The following is a 25,438-nucleotide window of genomic DNA, read 5'->3' as shown; positions in this document are numbered from 1 at the left end:
AATTGAAAGAGTATTCTGCTGAAGCTTCTCTGGAGCAAAGAATGAGTCAAGTTCCAAATGTTTAGTATGTAAGAGCATAATAGGATTGCCAAAGAAAACTAAGATTATAGCCTTCAAATTTGTACTGTTGCATTAGTAAGGTTGCAGTGCTCTACCTCAATACTAGATTGAGAAGGGGTATTATATATGCTGTTTATTAGAGCCCCAAGTCACCAAATTAGTCCCTGGAAAAATGCATAACCCAGATGTGGAACGTCTATCATCAAGATCTGATGCCCAATCTTCATACTAGGCTCAAGGCAGCAGACCAAGAGAGCTGAATACCATGGGAGAGAGTGCCTTGCAGATAATGTATAAACCTCTTGACTGCCTTGCAGTGTGTGTAAAGAATGCTGCACATGCTGACAAACCTTATTAACACCATTAGCAATCTCAAGCTGCGTATTAATCTTGTAAGTACTGAAGGGCTCCTACAACATGATTACGACCCACTCTTAATTGTATAGATATTGTTTACTCTAAACCAAAACCTAAAAGACCCTCGTACCTTTTAAACTTTCCAACAAGGTTAAAAAGAGTTTATATATATATATATATTAGACATTTTTTCCCTTATGAAACATGAGAAATTAATAGTCATTTTTTTTTACGTAAATACAATATCCTCATTGTATCCCACAAGATTACAAAAACCAAAAGACCTTCATGGCTTTATAATAATTCAAGTCTTATTAAAATAAAAATAATTTTTATAATAAAAAAATTAAATAGTTCTTAATAAAATAAGGTTCATTTCATTTACTTCCTCTAAATTTTTGGCCAAATATACTTAATTTTCAATTGTTTGAAATTTCATCAAATATCTCATCTATCATTTTTATTTGTTATTTTCATTTATATCCTCTCTTACTCAAAATAAAGGGGTATTTGATGAAATTTCAAAACTACAAGAGTGGGATGCATTTAGCCAATTCCGTTGTGTTTGGTTTCTGGAAAATATTAAAGAAAAAAAAAAGAAAAGGAAAATGATTTTTTTATATTTGGTTGTCTCATGAAAAATATAAAAGAAAATCAAATATAATTAAAATTAATTAAAATTTTATGTATGTTTAAATTATTTAATCTTTACATCGATGAGTTAAAATAAATAAATGAGTTTAAAGTAATAAATAAAAAGAATTTATCGATTTTTAATCTTTTTTTTTTTCACTTTTTCTTTCTTTCTACTTTTCCTTTGTATTTTATTTTCTTTGTATTTACCTTTAGATTTTCCAGGAACTAAACATATCCTAAGGGGAAGCTATTGAAATTAACATTTCTATAATAAAATCATAAATTATATTTTTTATACGAATTATAGAAATATGGATGTTAACATCCCGATAAAAGCATAATTGATTTATTTCGTCAAACATAAATAATAATAATTTAAAATTGATAATTGTTAATAATATTTTATTTTAAATGAATTTTAAAACAAATATAATTTAAAATTTTAAGGTATAAATAATGATAGAAATATTTATAAACATAGTTTTTTAATTTTTAAAATAATTTTTAAAATTTTGTTTGAAAACTTAAATACAAGAAATAGTTTTTTATAAAAGTACTATATATTTATATATAATATAAATATCTATAAAATATTTTGAATATTTTTAATTTTTTTTAAGAATATTGTAAAAAATAATATAAAATCTTAAAATTTATTTTAAAAAAAAAACTATTTTCAGAACAGGCCCTTTATCAATATATATATATAATAAAAAAAATATTTTCACAATAATGTTCAAGATGTCAATTTTACTTATATATTTTCCAAACGGGCTTAGGTTTTGGCCCAATCCAAGCTTGAATCCCCAGCCCCAGGCTTGAAATGGACTCGGGTTCTGGGCCATGCCCAAGGCCCTTTTTCACTACCCACGAAAAGGCGGTCGCTTCAGTTTTCGTTGAATGTCTCCCCTTCTACACTGACATTTTTTTCTCAGCCAGTGACACAGAAACGACTGCTGCTGTGAGCGACTGTGCGGGAGCATTGATCTTCAATGGAGGCGGCGCCGCCACTTGCTTCCTCACAATCTCGCTTCTTCTCATCTTCCTTCTCCACCTCTTCTTCTCCTTCATCTACACCGTTTATTCTTCACCGTAATTTCCACAGAACCAACCTCAAATTCAAATCAAGAACCCTTTCAATTCGCTGCTCCGGGGCCGCGGATAATGGTACTCTCATTTTCTCTCTATGTAGAACTGATTATGCTCATTTTTTTATGGTTACTTGTCAATCCATTTTTGGTTTTTCAATATAGAATCGATTATGTATTCGTTTTTCATTTCTTCGTGCTCAGTCGTTACTCTTCTTGATTACGGTGCCGGCAATGTCCGTAGTGTGAGGAACGCGATTCGCTTTCTCGGATTTGATATCAAAGATGTGAGTTTTTTTTTTTTTTTTTTTGGTTTCTACTAAGAAACTTAGGGAGGATGTTAATGGAGAACATCAGATTTCAGAGAGATAACCAGAAGGTTTCAAAGAATGCTCTGTTATTATTTATATGCAATCTGTACATGGAATCTGAAAGAAAAACTCTACTACACTGTTATAGTTTGTTAAAGATTTATATTCTGTTAAAGATGCAGAGTTATATTCTAACAGATGAAGCTTAACCAGCTAACTGAACTAGCTAACTAATTCTAACACTCCTCTCAAGCTGAACGGGGATAGAGCCACTGTCAGCTTGTTTAGAAGTTGTTCAACCCGTGCTTCTGAAAGTGGTTTAGTGAGCACATCTGCAATTTGGTCTTCAGTGGAAATATATCTAACATCTAACTCTTTGGCCAATACCTTTTCATGGATAAAATGCACATCTATCTGGATATGCTTTGTCCTGGTGTGAAACACAGGGCTGGAAGGTAATGAACCTGCTCCAATATTCTCGCACCATAGTATAGGACAACCTGCAATTTTAATTTCCAACTCATGAAACAAAGACTGAAGCCAAAGAATCTCTGTGGCCACTTCAGCTTACGACCTGTATTCTGATTCTGTGCTGGAGTGAGCAACAACCTTTTGTTTCCTTGAGCTCCATTGAATCAAATTTCCACCCAAGTACACACAATAGCCACTAGTCGACCTTCAATCATCTAAGCTGTTGGCCCAATCCACATCTGAAAACCCTTCAAGAAATAAACCTTTAGCTGGTTTGAAATGTAAGCCATAACCAACTGTGCCATGAAGATATCTAAGGACTCTCTTGCAAGCCTTCCAATGATCAATGGTTGGAGCATGTAAAAACTAACTTAGTTTATTAACAGCAAATGAGATGTCTGGCCTGGTCATAGTTAGATATTGTAAAGCACCAATTGTGCTATGGTATAGGGAAGGATCTTCAAATGGATCTCCTAGAGATAGAAACAATTTATTTCCAAAAAGCTTATGAGTAGAAATGCTCTTTGCTCCATTCATACCAGTTTTCTTCAGTAAATCTATAATGTACTTGGTCTGAGTGAGGTAGAGAACAGAAGAACCCCTGTGAACTTCAAAACCAAGAAAGTAATTCAATGATCCAAGTGTCTTGAGAGCAAACTTTTTGATTGACTTGAGAAGCATTAGTGCCTGTGATTAGGATGTCATCAATGTAGACTAGCAAAATGATAAGTGTGTTGCCTTTCTTGTGAATAAATAAGCTAGTGTCTGCTACAGAATTTTGAAATCCCCAATCAAGTAATGCATTCTTTAGCTTGTCAAGCCAAGCTCTTGGGCTTGTTTTAACTCATACAAGGACTCGTGTAACCTGCGAACATAACTTGGTTTGGCTGCATCAACAAAGCCTACAGATTGTGTCATGTATACCACCTTTTGCAAATCACCATTAAGAAATGCATTGTTGATATCAATCTGTTGAATATCCCAACCCTTTGTAACAGCCAATGCTAAAATGACTCTAATGGTAGAAGGCTTAACCATAGGACTAAAAGTTTCAAAATAGTCTAAACTAGGTGTTTGTTCAAAACCCTTTGCCACCTACCTCGCTTTATATCTTTGAATGGTTCCATCCAGTTTGCATTTAACTCTAAACACCCATTTATTCTCATCCACATTCATTCCTGTTGAATAAGGCACCAAACTCCAAGTCTTATTGATCATAGGAGCTTTATATTCATCCATTATTGCAAATTTGCAGTTTGGATCATTTAGGGCCTGAGCAATATTAGTTGGTTCTGATCAAGATGATGACTTACATGTTGGTGTTGTGGTAATGGAGTTAAAGCCCTTGGGTTTGTAGATACTGGATTTTGACCTTGTTTGCATGGGATGAATGGAGGTTGAACGAGGATGGGATAAAGTAGAAGAAGAAATATGCTCAACATTAGGTTTAGATGCTGGGGAAGAAATTCTGACAGTGGACGGAACAGATTCTGTATGCTGATTGTGAGGAATCTGCTCGATTATGACAGTGGATTCTGAGATTGAGGACTTAGAAGGCCTCATGCGGTCTCTTGATGATTTGTATCTCTCTCATTCGGTCCCAGATGCTAGATTATGACCATTATCCTCTTCAGGACTTTTTTCAGTCAAATCCTTTTTTCTAGCATTATCTCAATCTTCTGGATCTCCTCAGAACTTTCCTTCAAAGTTCGTGTGGAATTCTCAAGTTCCTTTCAAAGTGAAGTCCTTTGTCTGGTTAGTGGCACACAAGAAGGTGAATACTAATGACATCTTACAAGTGAGAAGACCCTACAAAGCCCTTAATCCTGATATTTGTATCCTGTGCATGAAGCACGGGGAATCAACAGATCACCTTTTTCTTCATTGTTCCTTGACGATTGGGTTGTGACACAGGTTATTTTAGTTAGCTAAGATGGATTGGGTTTCCCCAAGGAGCATATATGACATGATGTCCATCAAATTTAAAGGCTTCGGTAATTCTAAGAGAGGAATAGTTTTGTGGCAAGCTGCGAGCATAGCTCTAATTCGGGTTGTGTGGTGGGAAAGAAACGCAAGGATTTTCGAGGATAAAGCAAGGAATTCAGAGTTCCTTTGGGACTCTATTGTTTTCCTTGCTTCCCTTTGGGCTTTCTGTTCCAAGGCATTTAAGGGGACTCCCCTTAATGTGATTCAGTTGGATTGGATAGCGGTGTGTACTCTATAGGGATTGGTCCTTAGTGGGAGTTCGTTTGTTTTATGTGTATTTTCCTGTAATTTAGTTGTCTTTGGTGGGAGGATTTCTCATCCTTCTTCTTGTACTTCTTTTTATATTAATATATCTTTGTGGCGTTTCCAATCAAAAAAAAAAAAAAAAAAAAATCTGCTCGTATGTAGAGACTTCTCTTGGAATGGTTGCTTCAGTTGTTGTACCAATTACACAATCTGAATAATGAGATGTGGCTGAATGAAACTTATGAGAATGAGTTGGAATAATAAAAGGCATCTGAGATAAAGATGTATCAGGTTTGGATGTTAATGAAGAAAGGAAGAGGCCAGTGGAAAAAGGAAATTCACTCATTTAAATTAACATTCCTTGCAATGTAAAGATGACCAGATGCATGAAGGCACTTATACCCTTTGTGATTTAAACTATATCCCAAAAAGACACATTTGGATGTGTAAAAGTCAAATTTGTGTTTGTTATAAGGCTAGAGGAGTAGATAGCAAGCACAACTAAAAGATTTTAGGAAATGGTAATTTGGTTTTTGTTTAAACAACACTTCGAAAGGTGAGAGGTGGTTGAGAACTGGAGTTGGAAGTCGGTTTATCAAATACACAACAGTTGAACATGAATCCCACCGATATTTTTTTTTGATAAACAAGCACATATATTAAAGAAGGCTAAAAAGCCGCAAAGCATACAGGGAGTATACGAGGCGACTATGGCCTCTCAACCAAAAAACAAAACAACCCAACCCCTAATTGGAGGCTAACCACTCCAAGAATCCTATTAGGGAATTTGACTCCATATCAATGTACACTTTAGCCCAACCCCAAATGAATCCCACCGATATTGAAGAGGCATATGAGCTTGAGCTAAAAATGTTAGGCCTACGTAACTGTGTGTCTGTTTTCTTCTCAGCTTTCCCATTTTGTTGATGTGTGTGGGGACAAGGGTGACTAAAAGCTATGCCAACTTGATTAAGATAAGGTAATAGGCTTTGGTACTCACCCCCCTAATCAGTTTGTAGACACTTAATCTTTTTGTCAAATTGTCTTTCCACAAAGGATTGAAAATGCAAGAAGGCTGTTTTTGCCTCAGATTTTGTATGTAAGGGGTAGATCCATGTGAACCTAGTAAAATCATCCACAAAATGAATATAGTAGCGAAATCCTTCATTTGATAAAAGAGGAGTTGGACCCCAAAGATCAGAATGCACAAGTTGTAAAGGTGAACTAGTTTTATTCATTGAAGAAGAAAAAGGTTGTTGATAATACTACAATATTGACAAGCAGTATAGAAATCAAGTTTATTTGCATTAGGGACATGTAGGTCCTTGAGAACAAGATCAAGAACAAATTTAGAAGGATGTCCTAGCCTGTAATGCCAGAGTGCAGCCTTAGTATTGACTTTGGGTTCAAGAATACAAGGCTTCAAACTAGTAGCGGAACACTTTTGTAAGCATAGAAGTAGAAGTGTCTGAACTGGTTGAAACTCTTGAATCAATTGATTCAATTAAGTATACAGATGGTAGAACAACATTTTGAGAAGTCAGAAAAGACTTTAACATTGAGTGAAGACCAGATACATTTAATTGGTACTACCCATTCCTAAGAATGCCTTGCAATATTACTTTCCTCAAGATCTTGTCCTTCACATAGCAACAATCAGCATAAAATTCAACAATGACATTATTATCATTAGTAAATTGAGAAATACTCAATAGGTTCTTGGTGATAGAGAACATGAAGAATATTTTTGAGATGTAAAGGTTGGGAATTAGTGTGCAAAGTGAAAGAAGTAGAACCAACATGTTTAATGTCAAGATTTTGGCCATTACCTACAGTGAGTTTCTCTTTGCCTCTGTAGTTATCCTTGATAGTAAGATCGTTGAGATTTGCAGTTATGTGATTAGTAGCACCACTGCCCATGTGCCAATTTGAGTCCATGACTGTTTCAGGGGAGGCTATGTAGGCTTGATGCTGACCATCTCCTTGGGCATTTCTTATTTGTGACAATTCAGATTCTGAATTTCCTATGAAACTGATGTCAAACCTGTGATAGCATTTTGCTACCACATGTCCAACCTTGCCATAGAGCTAGCAAATTGGTTTACCATTGCCTCTACCATCTGTGCCACGACCTTTTCCATGATAGAAATTTGAGTTTGGATATTTCTGAACTCCTGAATTTTGACCTCTCTTAATAGCATAATTTGTTGAGGGTCCTTGTGAATTTAAAATAACATAATTCCATTGTTCAATACTCATTTCTTGGCTTTGCAGCAGGAATTATGCTTCTTCTAGAGAAACATCAGCATTCCTAGATGTCAAATTTATGACAGCTGGATCATATTCGCTATTCAAACCTCCAAGAATATACATGACAAGCTCCTCATCAATTATGACTTGACCAGTAGCAGACAATGTGTCTGCAATTCCTCTCAGCTTCCAGATATAATCGGAAATTGACATGGAGCCTTTATGAGTGGATTGCAGCAAATAATGGAGTTGTAGTATTCTAGCCTTAGATTTAGTGATGAATAATCTCTCAAGTGTTCTCCAAACCTCAAATGAAGTTGTGCATCAAACAATATGACCATAGACAGATTCGAAAATTGAAGAAAGCTGTTGAAAGAGAGAGAGAGAGAGAAAACCTTAATTCTCATTCATATGATTAACTTCTTACAATAGAGAAATATATATACAAGGCTAGGTTGAACTAACTAACATATATGTGACCTATATTAAGAAAAGAAAGAAAGATTGTACACTATAAATACATTATATTCAATACTCCCCCTCAAACTGGAGCATATATGTCATATGCACCAAACTTGTTACAAATATATTTAATCCTAGGACCTCTGAGAGATTTAGTGAAGATGTCTGCTAGTTGATCATTTGAATTAACAAAACTTGTAGCAACACACCCTGATGCAATCTTCTCTTTAATGAAGTGACAGTCAACTTCAATATGCTTGGTCCTTTCATGAAAGACTGGATTGGATGCAATATGTAATGCGGCTTGATTGTCACAGACTAGCTTTATCTGTTCATCTTTTTCAAATTTCAATTCCTAAAGGAGTTGCCTTAACCATATGAGTTCACATGTTGCCAAAGCCATAGCTCGATACTCAACTTCAGCACTTGATCTGGCCACTACATCTTGTTTCTTACTCTTCCAGGATATTAAGTTACCTCCAATAAAAACACAATACCCTGAGGTGGAACGCCTATCTGAGGGTGAACCAGTCCAGTCTGCATTTGTGTAATCAACAATTTGGGTATGACCCCTGTCTTCATACAACATACCTTGGCCTGATGTTCCTTTAATATATCAAAGAATGCGGATCACAACATTCCAATGGTTGTCACATGGTGACAGTAGAAATTGGCTAACCACACTCACAGGAAAAGAGATGTCTGGCCGAGTGATGGTGAGGTAGTTCAGTTTGCCTACAAGTCATCAATATCTCCCAAGATCTCTTAGAGGCTCCCCCTGTCCTGGTACAAGTTTGACATTTGGATCCATAGGAGTGTCAACAGGTTTACATTCTAACATACCTGTTTCTTCCAAGATGTCTAAGGCATACTTCCTTTGTGACATAACCACACCTGAACTAGATTGAGCTATTTCAAGTCCCAGAAAGTACTTGAGTTTGCCTAAGTCTTTGGTTTGAAAGTAGTTGAAAAGGTGTTGCTTTAGTCTTTGGATACCCTTTTGATCACTGCCTGTAATGACAATGTCATCCACATAAACTACCAAATAGATGCACTGGCTCGAAGAGTTATGATGATAGAAAACTGAATGATCTGCTTCACTTCGAAGCATTCCAAACTCTTGAACAATTGAACTAAAACGCCCAAACCATGCTCGAGGAGATTGTTTCAAGCCATATAGAGAGCGGCGTAACTTGCACACTAAACCAGACTCCCCCTGAGCAACAAAACCAGGCGGTTACTTCATATACACTTCCTCGAGAAGTTCACCATGAAGGAAAACATTCTTAATATCCGACTGATAAAGAGGCCAATGACACATAGCTGCCATGGATAGAAATAAGCGAACATAAGCAATCTTGGCAACAGGAGAGAAGGTGTCACCATAGTCACAACCATAAATCTGAGTATAACCTTTAGCAACCAAGCGGGCCTTAAGGCGATCAACCTGACCATCAGGACCAACTTTAACAGTGTAGTCCCAACGACATCCAACTGTAGATTTACCAAGAGGTAAAGAAACAAGATCCCATGTGCCATTGGAATGCAGAGCAGCCATTTCATCAACCATTGCTTGTCGCCACCCAGGATGAGAAAATGCCTCACTAGTGCTCTTAGGAAGAGAAACAGAGGATAAAGTAGAGACAAAGCCAGAATAGGATGAAGATAATCGATGGTAGCTCAAAAAATTATAAATAGGATGAGGATTACAAGTAGATCGATTACCTTTCCAAAGAGTAATAAGCAAATGGTCAGTAGATGACAGGGTCGGGGTAGGAGAAATCGGTGGGACAGGAGGTGAGTCATCAGGTACCTCAACTGAAGAGAGAGGAAGAGCAACAGCACGATGTCGACGATGATAAACTTGAGGAGGACGAGAGAGCGCATCTGAAGGGGGGGATATATAGGGAAGTGGCAATGCTTCAGAAATGAGAAGAGATTCAAAGGATGAGAAGAATGGAAAGTCCTTAAAGAAGGTGACATTAGTGGAGAGAAAATAACGATGAGTGTCAGGGGAATAACAATGATAGCCCTTCTGAAGTCGAGAGTATCCCAAGAAGATGCATTTCGTAGCCTTGGCGGAGAGCTTGTCCTATCCAGGTGTGAGAGTATGAACAAAACAAGTACAACCAAAGACATGAGGAGGAAGGAAATAAAGAGGTTAGGTAGGAAAAATGAGGGAATGAGGGATTTGGTCATGTAATATAGATGAGGGCATACGATTAATCAAGTAACAGACTGTAAGAACAACATCCCCCCCAAAACGAAAAGGAACATGACTATGGAGAAGGAGGGTACAAGCTGTCTCAACAAGATGTTGATTTTTACGTTCAGCAACCCCATTTTGTTGAGGAGTATGAGCACAAGATGACTGATGAAGGATTCCATGTTGGGACATAAAAGAAGTAAACGGTGTAGAAAAATATTCCCGAGCATTGTCACTGCGTAATACTCGAATAGAAACATTGAATTGTGTTTGGATTTCAGCATAAAATTTATGGAAAATAGAGAATAACTCAGCTCGATTTTTCCTTAAAAATAGTCAAGTACATCTTGAATATTCATCAATAAAAGTGACAAAATACTGAAATCCTAAAGTAGACGCGGTCTGACACAGACCCTAAACATTAGTGTGGACAAGTTCAAAAGGAGACTTTGTCTGATTATTCAAACGCTTTGGGAACGAGACACGAGTATGTTTCCCAAGCTGACATCTCACATGCAAGTGACGACAAAGTGGAAAAACGAGGGACCATTTTCTGGAACTTGGAGAGACTAGGATGACCCAAACGACTGTGAATGAGAAGAGGAGCATCGGTGGAAATGCAAGCTGCAAGAGATGAAGGTGATGTGAGGTGATAGAGGCCTTGAGACTCACGCCTTATGTCAATCGTCTTCCCCGTACTCCGGTCCTCTAAGATCACAGATTTATCAGAAAAAGTAATAGAATAGTTAAGAGTGCGAGTTATTTTGCTGATGGAAATAAGATTAAAAGGACACTTAGGGGCATAAAGGACAAAATGGAGAGGTAGGGAAGGGAGAAGATGAGCCAAACCAATACCTTTAGCCATAGTTTGGGAACCGTTAGTTAAAGTAACAGTAGGTAAGGCAGAGATAGTAGTAATAGAGGAGAAAATGTATTTATTACCAGAGATATGATCAAATGCTCCAGAATCTAGAATCCATGGGCCAAGACAAGGAGATTGAGTAAAGCAGACAAAGACATTACCGGTTTGGGAAACAGAAGCAACAGAAGCTGATATGGCTGCCTGATATCGGAGATAGGCATCATAATCACTATCAGTAAGGGTGATATTCTGAGATGTGGAGCTTGCAGCGGAGTCAGGTCGAGATAGCAAAGGATCAGATGACTGAGCAATGTGGGCAGTGCGAGGAGGCTGTCCATGTAACTGATAGCAACGATCTCGAGTGTGACCAAGCTTATTACAATAGGTGCACCCAGAGATGACGGATGTAAAAATAGGATTTTTAGTCGCCATATCCACTTCACCTGAGATTGAATCACGTTTGGATCGAAGAGAGCCTTAAAAGGAGGTCGGATCATAGCTGTGGAAGAAGAACTTGGTATGTCGGGACCCAAACAAAGGAGAAAAGTGACTGGAGATGAAGAAGAGGCCTTCCCAAGGCACACACAAGTCTCGGCCAAGGAAGAGAGCTGTTGTCGGAAGCCGGAAAAGGCTGAAAGAAGACCCGTGGAGGCTGAAATGCCAAAAAAAATGGAGAAGCAGGGTTCGGAGAGGATTGACGGAGGCTTAGAAGTGCAAGACGACGCTTGATGAGCCTGCTGGTAGAAACTCGACACCAGAAAGTGGGCCACGCGCCTTCACCCGTCGGCGCGTGGGATTCAGGCCGCCGGAGAAAAACGGCGCGTGGATCGGTTTTTGGTTCCGGTGCTTTGAGAAAAGTTGCATATCTCCTCTTTGCGCTCTTGATGATGTGGTCGGTGTCGGAAAATATCGTTGGAAAAGTCTCCGGAAAATATCGCCGGAAAAATGTTGACGGTGATGAGGGTTTTCTGACCACGATATGGCTGACTGGAAAGCTTTGGGAGATGGAAAAGGTGACCGGAATGAAACACGGTCACTGGACGGATTCCCGAAATTAATTACACGGGTAAACTAGAAAGAATAAAGTTTTCTCCCTTGGCTCCGATACCATGTTGAAAGAGAGAAAGAGAAAACCTTAATTCTCATTCATATGATTAACTTCTTACAATAAATAAATATATATACAAAGTTAGACTATTGATAAAAAAATATATATATATATACAAAGTTAGACTGAACTAACTACCATATATGTGACCTATATTAAGAAAGGAAAGAAAGATTGTATACTATAAATACATTATATTCAACAAAAGCAACGAACTAACCAAGAACTGATCAAGTCTAGTCCAATTGATGTAATGAGGATTGATTTTATCAATTACCTCTGATGAGGAAGGACTAATACGTGTTGGAACATACTGTTCAGGACAAAGCTTTGTGCTGAGAATGAAATCTTCCAATCCATGCGCACGAACTGCAAGAAGAACTTGTGATTACCAAAAATTATAGTTATGACGATCAAGTTTCAATGCCAGAGGGTTCAAGGTTGAAGAAAAAGGCAGAGTCAATGAGGAAGGTTGTGATCCATGAGAAGCTTCAACAGCTTCACTGCTATTAGCAGACTGGTTTGTGGCAGCCATGGATACGAATCAACAATGCTCTGATACCATGCTCAGAAACTTAGGGAGGATGTTAATGGAGAACATTAGATTTCAGAGAGATAACCAGAAGGTTTAAGAATCCCAAAAGAATGCTTTGTTATGTGAGCTCTATTATTATTTATATGCAATCTGTATATTGAATCTGGACAAAGAAAAACTCTGCTACACTGTTATTGTTTGTTAAAGAGAACAGATTAAGCTTAACCGTCTAACTGAACTAGCTAACTGATTCTAATAGTTTCTTTCTGGTCTTTTTCTACTTCTTCCATAGAAGCTATGTGTAAAAAAGCTCCTTTTTTTTGTTCTTTATTTTTTTTGGATTGATTTAGTCTTAGCAATGAATAATCAGCATATTTTATGAATGTCTGTTTTTGATAATTATAGGTGCAAACTCCAGAAGACATTCTAAATGCAAATTGCCTTATTTTTCCGGGCGTTGGGGCATTTGCTGCAGCCATGGATGTACTAAACAAGAAAGGGTTAGTGTTGTTGTATATAATATACTCTAAAATTGTGCTTTTGGGGCTTGCAATAATGTAATATTAGGATAGTAGTTGAGATGCTTGTGCAAAAAAGGCAACTTTTTATCAACTTGAATTTGGAACTCTTAATTTATCCGAACAATGAATTTGTCCAAAGGGTACTGCAATTCAACTCAATTGTGTTGGGCAGTTAGTAGTTGCACTTGCCTTTTCAATTGGTTATTGACCGCATATTAGCAACGTGATGTACAAATGTTTCTCAGTTAGCTACTTCAAAAGGCAATAATATGATTCAAATTGTATTTCATGCATTGTACTGGACATTTAGGAATTAACTTTAGAATTGCAAAAAATGACGACATACACTTTTTCCCCCTTTTTTGGTTGTTGAATTGGATTGAACCTGCAACCTTCCCTTTCCTACCCCAATCCATTGCCACTTGAGGTGAGTGAAAAAGTGACAATGTACATGTGGTCTACTGTACAACATTTGTGAATATTGCTGCAAATAAAAGGAAATTGACTTATGCTATCATCTTTTTAAGACAAGCATAGAAAAGATGACCAATATGCTCTACTGGCTTGAGTTGAATTAGATCTTTTACTTCTATTTGAACTAGCTTCACTTTTTTCATGTTATTATTCTTACTATTAAATCACATCTTTTAGTATAGAAGTTCATTTTTCTATTAATTTTTACAGGATGGCTGAAGCTCTATGTACTTACATTGAGAATGATCGCCCATTTTTAGGCATTTGTCTTGGGCTACAGCTACTTTTTGAGTCCAGTGAGGAAAATGGACCAGGTCAATTTTTTAAGCATATTTTCTTTATTCTAGTTCCTTATCAGTTGCTTTCTTTTATTGAACATATCTTTAGTCCATAAGGCAGCATGACAGGAATACTGCTATTTTTATAAAGTGTTGAATGATAATGATGTTACACTATTTTCCACTACTCCCATGGTAACCGGGAATATCTTGTCTTCTCTAGTATAGATAGCATCATACTAATTGATTATGATGTTGGCAGTTTCTTGTTGGTGGAAAAAATATATCAACTTTTTACTATTATTATGGTAGCCCCATAGCATTTATGATTACTCTTATTACAAAACGTTGTATGGAGGGAAGAGTAAACTGACATTAAGGAAATAGAAAGAACTTGGGATTTTTGGATACAAACTTTTTTCATATTGCTTTTATTGTGGTGACTATGGATTCATGAAAATTGAATGGTCAAGTTCATATTTCATGATACTTTGAATGAGGTTAGATGAGTTATTATGTTTTGTAAGGCATAACCCTTTTCCATTATTTAATGAAATTTGTTTAGCGGGACTATCATGTTCAAATAATAGCCCATCTATCGACTTCTTTGGTCACATATGCTATCCTCTTCTTGGTTGCATAGTTTGACTTCTTTGATCTCCTCTTCCATTTTTATTTTGGGTTATTCAGTACTAATATATAAATGCAAAGATTTAAAGTTAACAAATGTATGCCTAGAGCTTACATTTTCACATTTTTTTTGTATGTACTTAAATTGACAGTTGTACATGTTTCTCAGTGAGAGGTCTTGGCTTGATACCTGGTGTTGTTGGGCGTTTTGACTCAACTAATGGTTTTAGAGTACCTCATATTGGATGGAATGCTTTACACACAGTGAAAGACTCTGAAATTTTGGATGATATTGGAAACCGTCATGTCTATTTTGTTCATTCTTACCGTGCCATGCCAGTATGTTTTCCCTTGCTTGTTGCTCTTCCATATTTCAACTAACTATTTCTTTGACTTGCATGAAGTTCCCTGATCTAAGTTCCTCTATTTTTCCTGTAGTCAAATGATAACAAAGAGTGGGTTTCATCTACTTGCAATTATGGTGATAATTTCATAGCATCAGTCAGAAGGGGAAATGTGCATGCAGTTCAGTTTCATCCAGAGAAGAGTGGAGGCAAGACATGATTTATTTCCTCTTCTTTTTCTTTATGGTTTTCATGTTGTTATTTAAAATACATGGTTGTTATGGACTCCGCCTCAGGAAAAACCATGTCAAAATGCCTGCTTGTTTTATTTCATTTCCAACTAAACTTTTTTTAAACACTTAAATGTTAGGGAATTGGATTTAGTAGAGCTCCAAAGGGAGGATACTGACTCAATTAGTATCCTCAAATAGGCCAGTGAAGTTTCTAGTGGTCCTCGAAGGCTTTCTTAGTTTATTACAGAGATCTCTTGCTCTTTTATGTTTTATTTTTCATTTTATTCATTGTACTGAGGATATGAGATCACTGTTTCTCTTTCTCACATGGAGTGGCTACTTTTGGAAGGGAAAGTCCTAGCTTACTTAGACCTCAGATCTTGCAAGGTTATGTTTTCCACACAAAAACACATAAAAGTTTAAGTGTCTTCTGACATTGGGCTCTAATCCTACCAACAATGTCAATTTGAATCTGAATTGAAAATCATTATCCAGATCATTTGAACTGCTTTAGAAATGTTGTATTTCACTCCTGACCCATTTCTTTACATAATAGCATCAATAATTGTGGTTCTTATCTTTCCATTTTACATTGGAATGAATGTTTCAGATGTCGGGCTGTCTATATTGAGAAGGTTCTTGTATCCAAAATCTTCCACAACAAAGGTTGGTTTTGTACCTCTGACATGTATGCATTTAATATGTTGCTTGAGTTCTCTGTTAAACCATTAACAATCTAAAAATTTCATTTGGAGACAGAAACCAGGGGAAGGGAGGGCTTCAAAACTTGCAAAAAGGGTAATTGTTTCTTCATTTTTTTTTTTAATTGGTTTAATTTTTATTTGTTCTTAATGCAGCAGTGTTAGCTCATGTCATTTTAATGATTCTTTCATTTGAATGTATTTATATGCTGTCTAGAGAAGGCATCATGCTAAATGGTATTGTTTCTCTCAGGTAATTGCTTGTCTTGATGTGAGGACAAATGATAAAGGAGACCTTGTTGTAACCAAAGGAGACCAGTATGATGTAAGAGAAAATACAGGAGAGAATGAGGTACGTAAAAGACTATTCTTAACTCCAGCATTACAGAATTTATATGGTTATAATCTATGATTACTGAGCATGGAAAGTTTTGCACTTATGTGAGATGGAAAAATACAAAAAACCATTAGGCATCAATGCATCATAAATTATTGAATATGAGAGATAGTGTTTACTTCATTTTGGGACTTGCCTCCCCACATGATCTTCCAAAAGAAAGAACACATTTACAGGAAGAGACCAATACACTCACAGATGTACACACACAGTGAGAACAAAGAAAGATTCATCTGCTCATGATCATATTAGAAGCAACTAAAGATGGTCTTGGGTGTTTGACATGCTAATTAGCTAGAGAGTTCCCTGTATGTCATAAGATCCATACTGATGCTTGTACTTGAATGTGCCAGAATGTAATTTTTTTAATGATTTTATTATTTACCTTGAACTGGCGATGACTGTTTAGAATGTTTTTCATAGCTGATAACTGGATGCTTTAGAACCCTCTTGTTATTCCGAGTTATCAGTTGGAGCTCTTTTTTGCACATGCCTCCCATCTCCTTTCTCTTCCTGTTTATGCATGTTTACCAATCATCCTTGGTCTAAACTTATGATGTGCCCTCTCCCTGTGATATGCTCATCTCATTCACTATATCTCCTCCATTTTGGACCATTAGTAGCTAGCTTTTCTGATCTTTGTTTTAGCAATGTTGAGTGAATCTGTTGTATGGCTCTTGTTGTCTCCATTAGCTACATCTGGTTTAATATAAATGCTGTTTTTTATTTTATTTTATTATTATTTTTATTTATTTATGTAGTCTGATTATTATGTCAAGTGTATGAAAATCAATGTTGTTGATCTGATCAATCCCTATCTGTTGGAAGATAAATAACATATTTTATTTGTTGTTAATTTGCATTGTTATAATTTGAAGGTAAGGAACCTTGGCAAGCCGGTGGAGCTTGCTGGACAGTATTACATAGATGGAGCTGATGAGGTTAGCATCCCTAGTTTTTCATGCTAAAATATTATGGAGCAATGCTATTCTACTTCAAGCCTTATGATTTTATTGCAGGTCAGTTTTCTGAATATTACTGGTTTCCGAGACTTCCCTTTAGGTGATTTGCCCATGTTGGAGGTTTGTTATTAAGTATTTGCAACAGATGTTCAATGTCAATCTTTGTATAGAAATCCAAAGAAAGAATATACTATTAAGATCTGATTTTATGGCTTTTAGATATTGAGATACACATCAGAAAATGTTTTTGTACCATTGACAGTCGGAGGTGGAATTAGAGATTTTACAGATGCAAATGGCAGGTACACACTTGGGTGTTGTTTTCTGGATGATTGTCGTTCTTTTTTAATTTATTTTTATCTTTTAATTTTTTTATTAAATGTTAATTCTCCTTAAGTGATTTTCTTGAGATGAAAGTGAACTATTATGGATACATTATATTTTAAACCAATATCTTCCTCAGGTATTATTCTAGTTTGGAAGTTGCTTCAGAATATTTCAGGTCGGGGGCAGATAAAATTTCTATTGGAAGCGATGCAGTTTATGCTGCTGAAGAATATATAAGAACTGGAGTATGCAGTATTTTCATTATCTATTTCTTCAGCTGATCTCATCTTTTCTTTTATAACATGTCCTGAACTGCCTTTTTCAGGTGAAGACCGGAAAGACCAGCTTAGAACAGATTTCAAGAGTTTATGGAAACCAGGTACCCCCTTATTGCATGTGTCTGCATGCCTTACTGCTCTTCATCGATTTTATTTATATTTTATGAAAATTAATCTGTCAACTATGACACAATCTAGAATTCCTACCATGCATTTTTCTGGCTGATCTAGTTATTTTTTCCTTTAAAATACTTGATTTGTGGTCTTTTAATGTTCAAGTAAAGGATTTAATGGAAATAATTCAGATGATCCCCAAAACGTTACTTTTAAGAAACCAGATTCAGGTGCTGTGAAAGACGGTTTTTAGATTGGATTATAACAAAATAGGGGGAATATAGGAAGGATATTCTATCTTTAAGGAAGTAGTCCTAAATGAATCACTTAAAATTCTTAAAATTTTGATTCACAGTAAGCAAGAAAAATCTGTGTAGATTCTTTTCGTTGAGCTTTTGTCATAATTATTTGCCTCAAAGAATTTTTCCAAATCAGGATGATGCATTTATTAATTTTTGGACCTTTCTGCTGGTCAGTGATTAAAGTTTTTTAGGACCTGCTGCAGAGTTTTAATTCATACTAACAGTTTAGCATTGATTGATTTGATTCTGGGTTGATTATCACCAATTGATAGTGTATGCTATCTGTTCCCTTGGTAGCTTATGCTCTTGTAACTACTGATCAGTTTCTCTTGCTCATGGCTTCATTCACATCGTACTATCTTTACTATTTCCATGAATTGGTTGACACAGGATTATTTTCTTCCCAAATAAATGTCCACATCATTGTACTTCCCATTTAGCCAAGTGAGGAGCTAATCAGTTGGACCTTTTGCAGGGGACTTTTTCCCATCTTGAGTTGTACATTTTTCTCACATGCTTAAGCTGGATAGTTGTTTTGTTTTTGCCTGGACAAACAGGGTTGCACTTTTTTTTCCAACATGCTTAAGCTTTATAGCTTATTTGTTTTTGCCTTCAAGTTTGTCATTGTCTCCTTTTTGTTTTGATTAGTTCTTTTAAGGTATGGAAGGATTTCCCACCTGTATTTGTGCTTTAATAATTTAAGTCATTTCATCAAATTGTTGTTTCTGATCAAAGAAATATCATGGTTCTTCCCTGAATGTATGCAATGTTTTTTAAGTTAACTGTTTCTATGTTCTCCTCAAGTTCCTTAGGATTCCTTGTTCAAATCTGGATTTGGTAGTAATTAACTGATTGTGCTGTTTTTACTATTTGGGTTTATAAAATTTTCTTTGCCAAAGTAGCTTTATATTTCAAATCGAATTGTTTGCTTAAAGAGTAACCTTTATAGAAAACAATTTGTCAGTAAGTTGATTTAATACTTATTTACAGGCAGTGGTTGTAAGCATTGATCCCCGTAGAGTTTACGTCAATGCTCCTGATGATATAGAGTTCAAGGCTGTTAGGGTGACAAACCCAGGTAACAGACATGCTATGCTTGATATTTTTGTTTGCTTGGATTTATTTGTTTGCATTTATGTTTGTGCACGGACATTTCACGTGATTCTACTTCCTATTCATATTTCAATTGGAATATTTTTCATTGTATTTTCAATATTGGTTTCAGGGCCAAATGGAGAGGAATATGCCTGGTACCAGTGCACTGTAAGTTTTATATGCTTTCTGCCTCCAATAAATTTTATTCAAGCTGACCCAAATAAAAATTAGCCAATCCTTTTCAACTGGGATTAAAAATGAAAAAAAAAAATAAAAATGGAATGGGCAAGAGAGTGTGATCCAATGCTTTAAAAAAAGGCTTAAAAAGGACAAAAAAGAGAGGCACATAAATTTCTCTATGTGAATTATTTAATTACAATGTTCTTGAAGCCTTAAATTGGCCATCTTTAATAATTGTTCTTCGAGTTGACCCAACTAAAAATTGGTTGATCCTTTTCAAATGGGTTTAAAAAGTAAAAAGAAGGGAAGAGGGAGAGGGATAGTTGGACACCTGAGCAGCAGGAAGCTTGCACTAAAAAGTTCGATTTGACCCATTACATCAATCTGGGCTCTCTTGGGGGGTGCCTAGATTTGTTGATGTGAATCTTTAATTTAAGCACTACCGCAATTATGGCCTGCAAAAGCTTTGTGATTACCACATAAACCATGCCTTTAAAACCCATTTTCTAGTTTTCTGTTTGGAATACTACTAAGTTAAACATTTTCTACTAGATGAAAATAGGACACAATCTTTTACTTGGTGAATTGTTAACTTTTTATTTTGCATTTGAAATGACATTCTTCCAATGATTCTCAAGGTTAATGGTGGGCGAGAAGGTAGACCAATTGGAGCTTATGAGCTTGCAAAAGCAGTTGAAGAGCTGGGAGCTGGAGAAATACTACTCAACTGCATTGATTGTGATGGTGATAATGACTCCTAGTTCCTTGAAAAATATCTGTTTCATGTTATTATTGAATGCAAATTTTTATCAGAAAAATTCTCTAGGAAATGGTAACAAAGACTTTTTCATTCATACTGACAATGAATGCTTCAACATTTGAGAGAGCCCATACAAATTGTGGCGGAATGGTCAACATGACAGATAAGCTGATAATTAACTGCAACTGTTTGCAAAAAAATGGAATAAACTTTTCTTTCATCATCTTTGAAAATTTTCCCCAAAAGTAATATGATGTGGTTATCAGTCTAAATTAACAGGACTACCACTTTGAGATGCTTGGTGGTTGTGAATTAAATTAATGCAAGATTTTAATTTCCAGCCTATATTTTGAAAATGATTCAATTGCTTTCTTCTTTTCTAAATGCACTGCTGTTCTTTTCATGACCATTCACTCTATGCAAAGATTTCCTCACTTGCGGGTGACTTATCACCATCATTGGACTCACTTGATTACATCTTGAGGGGAATGGCTGTTAATTTGATATACATCAATAGATTGTGTCTTCTTAATTCTGAAGGCAGTGTGGTGTTTGCTTTCTTGTTGCCTTTCAGGTCAAGGGAAAGGATTTGATATAGATTTAATAAAGCTGATCTCAGATGCTGTGAGCATTCCTGTGATTGCAAGTAGTGGTGCGGGTGTAGTTGAGCATTTCTCAGAGGTTTTCAAGAAAACAAATGCATCTGCTGCTCTTGCAGCTGGCATTTTCCACCGGAAGGAGGTACATTCCTGAAGTCCCTTGGAAAATTGTTAATAGATATATATATATATATATAAGAAACAGAATTCAAATGCTGATGAAGACTGTTATCATCGTCAATTAGGATCTACCATTTCTTTCTATGGAAGGCTGCTGCTAATCATTTAACTGAATAACACCTCCTAAACTCTCTACCTGCGCCAAACTTTGTGATGATCAGTTGCTGTATAAACCATATTGTTGTTGACTCTCCTTATTCACAACATATATAAAATTTTCCTGGAGCCTATAGGATCTCACTTGATGTTATTTGAGGTGCCAATACAGCTAGGCCATCAGTTTCATAGCTTTGTAACTGGTAGAAGAAATAACATATTCAATTGAAGGAAAAGAATGTTGGGAACATGTGTTACATTCATATGCAAAAGAAACAACTGGAGTGGTTGGTAGTGAATGATTCGATCCAACCATGTTATCTTAATCATCTACATGATAGGTCAAAATAGAAACACCCCAAATTCTTTGCCGGACAGCTGAGACTTCAGAAACACCTCAATTTCTTGATGGTATAGCTTCTGTTACTGGTTGCAGTAGGCGATCGTACCCCAAATTCTTTACTTGACAACTAAGGCCTCAAAAACACCTTAAATTCTTGATAGTATAGTCTTTTGCTGGTGATATTATGTGATCCTCTCCCTCTCTCCCTCCGTGCATGTGTGTGTGTGTGAAAATTCTTCTACCTTTAAGGGTATACAATCTGTCAACTACCTTTCACTTGCGACAATATGTGATCTTCATTGGTTCATACGTTCCATGTTCTGTCTTGTAGGTACCCATTCAGTCTGTCAAGGAGCACTTGTTAGAGACAGGCATAGAAGTCAGAATGTAACATGATCATCACTGATATACCTTTTCAGTACTTCACAGCAACCAAAAAAATAAAAAGCAAGAAAAACAAAGAAAAATGTCTGAATTATGATTTTGACCGAGCATCTGTGAGTTCTAAGTTACTTTTCCGGCTCTGTACTGCTTATAAAATGCTTTCAATTAATTTAAATTGTAAGAAGCACAGCTGATGAGCTTGCGGAGCTAAATTTTATTACTCATTGTTACATACTCTTATCTTTGATTATCTAGTATTGATATGATTTCCTTAAGTCATATTTGGTTGATTGGATATATTCTATCTCATGTCATGATATATTCCATTTCCAAAGATGTTGCATTTCACCTACATATATTTTATTCTCTCTATTTTCTCTCAAAATTTTCAGATTTTCACTCAAATTTTCCAGGTTTCATCATATCCTTTCTGTCATTCAAAGTAAGATGTGCGACAATATCATTTAGAACCCGAATCACATGGCAGGGTGCAGTACCAGTAGAAGCCCAAGGTTTGTCGGGTCTTGGTTATTTGCCTAAGCATTTGGACTACGTGAACCGTGTTCATCATTCATGCCCGGTGACTAAAACAGTCCCCAAGTGCCTTCTATTTTAAACTAGCCATCTTTTTCATGCCTTGAAGCCTCAGTGGCCTTTTTAACCTTAGAAAGGAAGAATTCTCGGAATTCCGGAGTCCCTCTTTTATCTTATTAGATTGCTTCGTGGAAATAGCAGTCTGGTCTATGTTTTTATCTTTGTTGTTGTGATCGACTTGAAATATCAAACAAAAGCTTACGTTAAACTCCTAATATTCAACATCTAAATCACGTCCATTACAATACACTAGTGTTTTAAATGTGGGACTGTGCTGGAATTTATAATTTGATAGATTCGCTCATTCAATGCCCATATATTCTTAAGTACTGACATGCACATTTGATTATGAACCACGTTGTTCACATCCTTCAACCACATGTCATGGAGGTTGACTGAGCTACGTTGGATACGATTAATTTATGTATTTTGGAGAATTTCTTAATTCTTTAAACAATACACGGCTATAATACTTATTATTATTATTATTTTTTATATAAAAGATCACATGAGGTGTTGCCCCAAATCAATGAAAGGACAAAACATTTTACGTAATTAACGGCGGAGATCGTTGAGTTTGTGGATACAAAATGCTTCGCAAGGTAGTTGATTTGAATGGAAGGTGCGAACACCACATGTTGGGTTTATTCTTTCTGATAAATCACGGTCTAATCAATTGTCGTGTCTTTCTGGCTTATAGTGGACTTGAAGGAGCATGGTATGTACTTCGTACTGCTAACCTTTAAATAATGGGCCATCGACTTCATTTTAATTCCGTACTGTTTAGGAGGAGAAAGAGAGTAAACTGTACAGGGTCGGATTCTTCCTCAAGCGTGTGGGACTACACAATCGTTCTCAATAATGAAAAAAATTAAGTTCAGCCAATAAGATTGTGATTGAATAATGTGTGTATAGTGTAATGATCACGGCACGTGCTTGACTGGGAAAACATGTCATGTACACAGAAATTGATGCTCATCTGCTAATTAACGAAGTCAATAATATTAATTATTGAGTTTTTGTTGAACAATATTAGCTTCAATGCGTAACAAATTTGAGCTTAAAATTCTATGTTATGAGTTGGATGCAAACTGATCTACAGAGAACCCATTTATGAATTGTGATAAAATTTTTTTGTTAATTAACATACTGACGGTTTACAAAAAGTTAATCAGACTCTAACTAGGTACAGACGAATCAAGATCAGAAGAGCTTGCTTGCAAATTCAGTGGAAGAGGAAGGGGAATGAGTGTTGGCTAGGTTTTGAAGCCCAGGAAGGCTCCTTCCAAGCTGAAGAGCCACTTTCACTTCAAATAATTCTCCATTTTCCCTTTCCCCTGCTACTTTCTCCTTCAAAGTTGATTCTATGGTCTCTTCCATGAGTTGAAAGTACCCGGCAGTGCTTCTATACATCTCAAACACCATACCCACCTGCCCACCATGCTCCAATGTGTTTACCACTGTGGCCAGAGCTCCAAACACCACACCCAACACCACAGCCCACGACCCATTCCAAGGTGAGGATCCCACCATCGCCGATCCCATGGCGGCGATGCCAGTGAAAAGAGGGCCACATATGGCTAGAATTTTGTTCACTTTCAATACTAGTTTGCTTAGCCTCACATATTCTGCAGCATCCTTCCTCTTCAGCACCCCAACAACCTCCCTCATCTCCTCCTCAAGCTTCTCACTCCACCCATTTCTCTCCAACCCCCCAGCCACTTTCTCATGTTGAGACCTCACTTCTCTTGGCCACCACACTGCAGGCTCCACAGTTTTTGGGAACTTTTCGAGCATCGTCCCTAGCAAGGGAAGGGGATAGGCCTTGTCCAGCGCCAACACCTTCTCCATTGCAGCGTTCACATCATTCAAACTGGGGCTTCCAACTGCAACAACAGTCATGATTTGCTGGTGAAGGTTCTTAAACAGTCTAGCTGCATTCCTTTGCTCTTCTGCAAGCTGAGATGGCTGAATCTTGTTCATCACCATCAAAATCCCAGTAGCTGCTGTGTAGAGTATGGTGGAAGAGAGCTTCAAGGCCAAAAGTGTTGCACCCCCACCACTCAGAGATGCAAGTCCAGCCATTGTCGCAGCTGTGAATGTCATCCCATTTACAGAGTTGAGGAGAAGACGGTTCCAATTATCGCGCTGCACACCAATATTTTTGTGCATTTCTGATCTGTCCGCAACAGCTTCCATTATGGCATAAAGCTCCTCAACCACCTTTGAATTATAGTTTGCTTCATCATTTCTCATATTACTACCAACAAGAGGCTTCATTTCTACAGATTTTATGGTTTGGAAGGGATTTTTTCTGCTCGGTTCATGAACCAAGTTTCCATAAGGAAGTTTCAGAACTGAAAGATGGCTTGCCCGGGGTTTTGAGGCAGCTGCTCTGATGTCTCTGTGAAAAGCTGAAGCGGAAGAAGAAGATAAAGAAGAAGAGATAAGAGATGATGCTTGAATGGTTGCCATGATCACTGGCTATGCGATCTAGCCTCAGTGGTACAGGTTCTGCTGCTGTATCGGATCTCGAGGCTTTGAAGGACTGATTATGGGTTGAAGAGTAGGGAGACATGTGATGGAGATATATATATCTAAAGAAGAGGAAAGTAGGAAATGAAGAGCGTGTAACCATTTTCCTACGCGTTGAATGAAGTTCCATGGCTTTGTCTGAATTTTGCCCTTTCCATAATATTCTTTCTGCTTAGATGTCATGAATTTTACTTGGAATCAGTAAACCACCAATAAGGAAACTAAATGACTTATAAACAGGATGAGTATGTGGGGACACACCCTTCTTCACGAGAGATGAGGGTTTTCTCATAGAAATGGATACATCAAAGACTAAGGAGTACGTAATGAATGACGCACCTATTGGGAGGATCTCTCAAATTCGCATTTAGATATATTTAAAATATTATATAAAATATTTTCTAACTTTATATTTTATTGTAATTACACTTCTTATAAAGTTGATGAGTATATCTCTATAAATATTTTAAGTTATAAAAGGACTAAGTTATGAAAAGTAGGGATGACAATGGGACGGGTCATTTCGGGTACCT

General features: G+C 36.6%; 2 protein-coding genes across 4 annotated transcripts; one reads left to right on the top strand and one right to left on the bottom strand.

Annotated features, from left to right (window-relative positions):
• The first annotated feature begins 1,968 nt into the window (after nt 1-1,968).
• On the top strand, nt 1,969-22,698 carry LOC117909439 (imidazole glycerol phosphate synthase hisHF, chloroplastic). 3 transcript variants are annotated; one of them, XR_004650363.1, is made up of 20 exons: nt 1,970-2,220; nt 2,346-2,428; nt 12,984-13,078; nt 13,784-13,887; nt 14,651-14,820; nt 14,920-15,034; nt 15,669-15,724; nt 15,818-15,856; nt 16,013-16,111; nt 17,035-17,097; nt 17,176-17,238; nt 17,338-17,420; nt 17,582-17,690; nt 17,771-17,824; nt 19,130-19,217; nt 19,365-19,402; nt 20,053-20,158; nt 20,749-20,915; nt 21,724-21,889; nt 22,190-22,698. XR_004650363.1 is itself a non-coding variant. In XM_034823482.1 (19 exons), the coding sequence occupies exons 1-19, from the start codon at nt 2,046-2,048 to the stop codon at nt 21,781-21,783; spliced, it is 1,767 nt and encodes a 588-aa protein (XP_034679373.1). In that variant the 5' UTR covers nt 1,970-2,045; the 3' UTR covers nt 21,784-22,055. The 3 variants fall into 3 exon arrangements, 2 of the variants coding, with proteins under 2 accessions (XP_034679374.1, XP_034679373.1); XM_034823482.1 differs by lacking the exon at nt 22,190-22,698 and having other exon boundaries at nt 21,724-22,055; XM_034823483.1 differs by lacking the exons at nt 17,176-17,238; nt 22,190-22,698 and having other exon boundaries at nt 1,969-2,220; nt 21,724-22,055.
• An 875-nt stretch (nt 22,699-23,573) lies between these two features.
• On the bottom strand, nt 23,574-24,845 carry LOC117908122 (probable F-box protein At4g22030). The gene has a single exon (XM_034821792.1). It carries the CDS (start codon nt 24,843-24,845, stop codon nt 23,574-23,576), a length of 1,272 nt encoding a protein of 423 aa, XP_034677683.1.
• Between the last annotated feature and the right edge of the window lie 593 nt (nt 24,846-25,438).

The sequence above is a fragment of the Vitis riparia genome, chromosome 19 (assembly GCF_004353265.1).
Source record: "Vitis riparia cultivar Riparia Gloire de Montpellier isolate 1030 chromosome 19, EGFV_Vit.rip_1.0, whole genome shotgun sequence".
In the NCBI taxonomy this organism is placed as follows: Eukaryota; Viridiplantae; Streptophyta; class Magnoliopsida; order Vitales; family Vitaceae; genus Vitis; species Vitis riparia.
This window is presented reverse-complemented; position numbering and strand designations above follow the sequence as displayed.

Bases quoted from the DNA above. Each gene is read 5' to 3' on its own strand.
- LOC117909439 (XM_034823482.1), top strand. From the start codon at position 2,046: ATGGAGGCGGCGCCGCCACTTGCTTCCTCACAATCTCGCTTCTTCTCA. The intron at 15,725-15,817 runs GTTGGTTTTGTA...ATTTGGAGACAG, and splicing joins CAAAATCTTCCACAACAAAG to AAACCAGGGGAAGGGAGGGC. The intron at 19,218-19,364 runs GTAACAGACATG...TATTGGTTTCAG, and splicing joins TGTTAGGGTGACAAACCCAG to GGCCAAATGGAGAGGAATAT.
- LOC117908122 (XM_034821792.1), bottom strand. From the start codon at position 24,845: ATGGCAACCATTCAAGCATCATCTCTTATCTCTTCTTCTTTATCTTCT.